Source organism: Nanorana parkeri, unplaced genomic scaffold (genome assembly GCF_000935625.1).
Source record: "Nanorana parkeri isolate BGI_ZX_2015 unplaced genomic scaffold, ASM93562v1 scaffold2007, whole genome shotgun sequence".
Lineage (NCBI taxonomy): Eukaryota > Metazoa > Chordata > Amphibia > Anura > Dicroglossidae > Nanorana > Nanorana parkeri.
The window spans coordinates 174,031-179,972 of NW_017308275.1; the positions used below are offsets into that span (position 1 = coordinate 174,031).

The following is a 5,942-nucleotide window of genomic DNA, read 5'->3' on the forward strand; positions in this document are numbered from 1 at the left end:
GATCAGCAACACTGAGATGGAACAAAGGATGAAAATGTAAAAAAACAATGATTTTATATTTTTTTAAAATAGGAGATGGGTTATTATGCAGAGCGCTTGGCTTTGTCATCCAGTTAGGGTTGTGAAGAGGTCTGCAGTGAGAGAATATACGGGGGACCATTTTTCTGATCTGATTTTGGAAACACCGGTTCGGATGGAGAGACCTTTTCAGGACCAAATCAAAGCAGAGCCGTCACTGAAGGACAGAATGATATTTTAATAATAATAAAGTTTTTTTCTTACATTTGGTAACTTTTATTGTACAACTCGAATAAGATATAAAAGAATCAGACCGCGTGATGTCACCGCCGCCCGCCCGGCCAATGAATGTGGCTGAATCCAGGCCTGAGACATTTCTTTATCTGAGGATTTCTGCCTGATGTGTACGTGGAGGTGAGCACAGAGGTAATTATAATAACATGGCGGACAGAGCGCTATAAGGAGCTCAGCACAGATACAGAACAATGAAGAAGGCGGCGAAGGACAGCGAGGAAGCAATCTGGGGACTGCGATTGGCGTAACTTTCCCCGTAGCACATCGTCTCTTTACCATCATTGTTGAGGTCCAGGGCACAGGCCGTCTTTGTCGCACATCCCTCCATAGCGATGGATCCTGTGGAGAGACATTGTATCGATTCAGCTTTTGCTGTAGTAACGCGGACACCATTCAGCTGGAATTTGATAAATTTTAACACCTTTAAGGTCTGTTCACACCATATGCAGTGCGTTCCGGGCGGAACGCCCTGCATCGCATTGCGGCCGGAGGGGGCGTGGCGGGTCATTGAAGTGAATGGCGCTGTAGCGGCCGCAATGCGATCGCCCGCACGGGATCGCAGAGCACATTGTGCCTGCGGTCCAGACCTGTGCGTTCAAAATGCTGCGAGCACTATTTTGACCGCACCGGACCGCAGGCAGAATGTGCAATGCGATCCCGTGCGGGCGATCGCATTGCGGCCGCAGGGCGTGGCTACGGCGCCATTCACTTCAATGGCCCGCCACGCCCTCTCCTGCCCGGTGTGTTATAATAGGTCTGAATTATAAATCTTCCGCCCAGTGTATAGCTGTGTGAATGCCGTTCACCACTAGATGGAGCTGGGGAGCATAGGAAATCCTGCTCCTCGTCGCCATCTAGTGGTGATAAAGCGATGTGCGAACGGCATTCACCCAGCCATACACTGGGTGGAAGATTTATAAATCAGTCCCTTTTAAGTGGGGCTTATTCACATTGTGGCTTAACCAGTAGTTTTCAGGCACCTGGAATGGAATGCAGTACACTCCAAATGGCTTTTGGCCTGGAAGCACTGCAGTGCCTAAAAGAAGAGCTCCCGGAATGTAAAAAAGCTTTCCCTTGCAGTGGGCCTACCCCCGACTCTGCAAGGGTTATGTGCTCGTTTTGTCTCAATTAAAGCAGATATACTCACCTGATACTTGGGACTGATCAGCGCTCACCTTTTCCCCTCTCCACTCTGGATATGGAATGATATGGAAATGAGTGTCCTCACTTCTAATGCGAGTCAATGGACCTACATTAGATGTGATGATGTCATCGGTCCTTAGACCACCAGAGCCTGGGGGAGAGGAGGCTGTGGGCAGGGCCATCCCTAAATTGAGGCGGCCTGAGGCTGTTGCCTCAGGTGGAATCACCTTGGTTCACGTGGTGGGGGAAGCGGGCAGAGTGGCATGGCTGCACATTGTTTGCAATGTGCCTGCCACCCACTTCCCGGCCAGAGCGTCCCAGGTTGCTAAGAGCCGGGCGGGGAGATATGTAAGGGTCATACGCATCTCCCTGCCCAGCTTATAGCAGCCTGGGTCGCTCTGGCCGGCGTCCCACCCAGCTCCTGGCAACCAGTGATGTCACTGGTGGCCAGAAGCTGAGCGGGAGGCTCTGGCTGGTGCCTCTGGTGGCGAAAAGGCTCGGGATACCCCTGGATATGGGGACAGGTCTAGCAGCCCAGTGTGACCGACAATCAGGAGAGTACATCTGCTTTATTTGAGCCCCCTAGACAAAATGAGCACCTAATCCTTGCAGTGATGGAGTAGCCCCACAGCAAGGGAATGTTTTTTCTATTCCTTAAAAAAAAAAGCATGGTGCCACTCGAAATAAAATTTTCAGGGTCAAAACAGAAAAGGAGCTCCAGTCCAAATTCATAAAGGAGTCTAAAACAGCTTTAATGCTTCATAACAGAAAAAAAAGATAACATGTTTCGGGGGCAAAACACGCTCCCCCTTCACCAGGGTTACAAGATACATTGGAATTGCTTTATACACTATATTAACAAAAGTATTGGGCCCCTCCCCCTCCAAATCATTGGGTTCAGGTGTTCCGTGACATTTCCTGGCTACTAAATATTCCGTGGTCACCTGTTAGTGGTATTATAACAAAGTGGAAGCAACTGGGAACAACAGCAACTCAGCCAGGAAGTAGTCGGCCACGTAACATGACAGAGCGGGGTCAGTGCATGCTGAAGCGCACAGTGTGCAGAAGTCGCCAACTGCCTGCAGAGTCAATAGCTACAGACCTCCAAACTTCGTGTGGCCTTCAGATTGGCACAACAACAGTGCGTAGAGAGCTTCATGGAATGGGTTTCCATGGCCGAGCAGCTGCATCCAAGCCTTACATCACCAAGTGCAAAAGTGATGGGCCGAGTGTTCGATTCGAACATTGGCAGTTGGAGCGCTCGTCAAACGCCGAACTTTATGGGATGTTTGCAGTTTGTTCGACCGCAGACATTCCATAATTCAAAATGCCCACTGAAGCTCTGATTTGTTAAAGTCTTTGCCCAATCGGGGCTCAGCGGAGGAGGGGCCTGAAGGAGAAAGTTCTCTATCAGGTCCCCCCATGCTGATTGACAGCAGGCAGTGGGCGAATGCAATAGCCAGCTTGCTATTAGCTATTGCATTTTACAATATCCAATAGCAGGCTGGGTATGGCTCCCAGCCTGCAATGAAGAGGAGGCAGGGGGGCGGGCAGAGGAGCCGCGGCTGGACCGGACCATCAACGGACCAGGGGATCGGAGGCCGGGACAGCAGCAGAGGTAAGGGGGGCAGCGAAGGCATGCAGCGGTCTGTGTCCCCGCTGCCTCCGCCAACACAGGCGCGGAGAGCAGCGGGGATTTGAAGGGACAAAGGCCGCTGCAGTCACAGTTTTCCTATATGTCCTGGCAGCTGTATGGGGGTCGAACATTCGACCCCCATACACGTGCATTGAGTTCGAGTTTGTGTTCGAATACGAACTGAACATACAGCTCGCGGTATACTGAGACGCCGCAGCCGGAGTGGATCCCGACGTAGATGACGGGATCCGCCCAGCTGCGTGAGTGACAGCTGGCTCCGCCTATCTAGAGGCAGAGCCAGCTGTACCCGCCCCCTCCCCCGTCCGTTCCGCCAGTCAGCGCTGGAGGATCGGAGCGGGGAGGGGGGAATCCAGCCCCTCCCCCTGTCACGGCAGAGAGCCGTGACAGGATCGAGAAGTGAGCGAACGCCGGTATGTGTTCGCTCACCTCCCGATCTACTGAGCCGACCTGTGACAGTCTCATTGTCACAGGTCGGCTAGAACTATGAGGTGAGTGAAAATCACTCACCCCATAGTTCTCCTTTAATATAAATAGGTCCTATGACATATTTGTCAGAGGCACTGTGTAGTCTGTTTTATCATAACCCCTCCCACCCTTGCACTTACTATTGCCCTCCAGGTATCGGTTGTAGTAGGTGAAGCACTGGCGCTCGGTGCCGCGGCATTCTACAGACTTGTGTTCTTGGCATGTGTCTGACGTAGCGTTGAAACATCCCTTACAGATCAGACCATTCTTTGCCTCCTCAGCGATCACTGACAGGGAAAAGACAAAAAGGAGAAATAAAAACCGATCACATGAATTTTACTAAAATGTTACTGAGTGAGAACAGAATGTCTGTTCTCCGCTCTGCTCCATGTGAGAGGGGAGAGCTGCACTCTCAGCCTTCCCCTCTCAGCTGTTACAGGAGTTCCAGCACAGTGCTGTGCTAGAACTTCTGTATTACACATCCCTCGAAATGAAAACGTCACTCACAAAAATGAAGACCCTTTTCTATAAAGAAGGTCAAACCCCTCTTTGGTCAAACAGAAAACATTTGTATGCATTGACATAGTTTGAATAAATGTGAAAGAAAACAGAGGGCAACCACACTGGAAATCACAAGGAGATGCCCCTAAACTATAGAGAATGGAACCCCAAAAACAATGGTGTAAAATCGATGTGTGAATGGCGAGATTAGAAGGATAACATGATGGGAGCTTCTATTGTTGACTGTTTCCAAGGTACATGTTCCTTGGCTGTCTTCTTTATCCTTAGACCTAAATCCAAAACCAGATCAAGATGATGACCCTGAGACGTGTCATGGAGTCCCAGTTGCCATATTCCTATGCAGACAAGTTCTTGTTCAGTTGGGTATTTGTGGCATGAAGAACATAATCTGAACCTTCCATGAATGGGATTTTAGTGATACATTCACCTCCTTTTCTCGTAGTAACATCAACCCAAGTCTTTCTGCTGGGCTGGATTTATGCGTACAGCCCCCCTTCCCCAGATAAACTGGTTTGTTCCCAAAGTCATCTGGAGAGGTTTACTATCAAACTAGCGAGACTGGTAGTCATAGTCAAAGAAGACACCTCAAGGTCAAGGGTGGGGAGGATATGCGGGGACATCAAAACTGAGAACCCAGGTAGATTACCCTGGCAGGTAGGTGGAAGTATGGACACTATTATTAACATATGAACGTGTTATCAGCGACCAGATGGGTGCCACCCACAGCTAATGTGGACTGTGAAGAAGTCTTACCCTGGTTTTCTGTGGCTGCTTGGTGTATGGGAAGTTTATGGCCCATTCATGCATACAAAGCAGTTCCAGTTCTTGAAGACTTAGAAGAGAACTGTATTTAATGGGCTGAAGGACATCTACGTTGCCTGATGATGTCACAATATTTTTTTTACTGCGGGGGGGGGAGGGGGGGGGCAGGACACCCTCTACCTCAGAGTCCCCTCCTTTCACATCAGGAACCCCCTTCACCTCAGAGTCCCCTCCTTTCGCACCAATAGCTCCCCTCACCTCAAAGCCCCCTCCTTCTACATCAGGAGCTCCCTTTGCCTCAAAGTCCCCTCCTTTCACATCAGGTACCCCCTTCACCTGAGTCCCCCATTTTTACATCAGGAGCCCCCATTCAGATTAGGAGCCCCCTTTACTCCAGGACACACCAAGGTCAGGGATGGGCAGTTTGTGCGGGGATAGCAACATTGAGGACCAAGGTAGAAGAAGACTTTTAGGATACCTTGCTTAAATAACTGTTCCAGATCAGCTGCGACAAGTCCCCAGTGCCTAAGCATATATACAGCCAAGCAGGTGCTTACATTGTACTGTGGGACTCTGGGGGTATACCAGGACCCTTTTAGTCCGGAAGAGTGCATAATGTCAACTTTATTCAATTAACCAGCTTTGACCAACTGCTTACATTGTGGAATATCAGTTAACAAGTTCTATTTACTAGGGCTGGTCATCAGCAGAACCTCACCTGGGGGTCTTGAAGGTGTGCAGTTGTCACCCATGCAGCACTTGTTGCTGGTCACCATTCTGCTGTATGGGGTCCTCAGTGTGACGACTTCTGGACATTGCTCTGAGTTACCACAGAACCTCATAAATACCCAGGTGGGCACTGAAAATAAAGAAGCAAACACAGGAAATATAAGAGGTTCCTTCTGACTTTTCTTTGCCTGGGCTTTGAAAGCTATCATCATACTAGGCTGGTGACTCAGTGGAGGAACTACCAGGGTCGCAGCGGTCGTTCCACCACTTGGGGGGGCCCAGGAAGGAAGGACGGGCCCCGACCGCGGCAGTGGAGTAACAAGCGGGGGGCCCGATGGAGCGGCAAAGGCAG

At 50.1% G+C, this 5,942-nt stretch overlaps 1 protein-coding gene across 1 annotated transcript in view; it reads right to left on the bottom strand.

Moving 5' to 3' along the window:
* Positions 1 to 484: 484 nt before the first annotated feature.
* The window catches only part of LOC108800383 (phospholipase A2 inhibitor subunit gamma B-like), a 14,434-nt gene continuing 8,976 nt past the window's right edge, over positions 485 to 5,942 (bottom strand). The window contains exons 3-5 of the mRNA XM_018572361.1: positions 5,580 to 5,720; positions 3,718 to 3,864; positions 485 to 651 (exon numbers count right to left, since the gene is read on the bottom strand). Coding sequence (XP_018427863.1) covers positions 485 to 651; positions 3,718 to 3,864; positions 5,580 to 5,720 — 455 coding nt within the window. The remainder of the gene's footprint in view (positions 652 to 3,717; positions 3,865 to 5,579; positions 5,721 to 5,942) is intronic.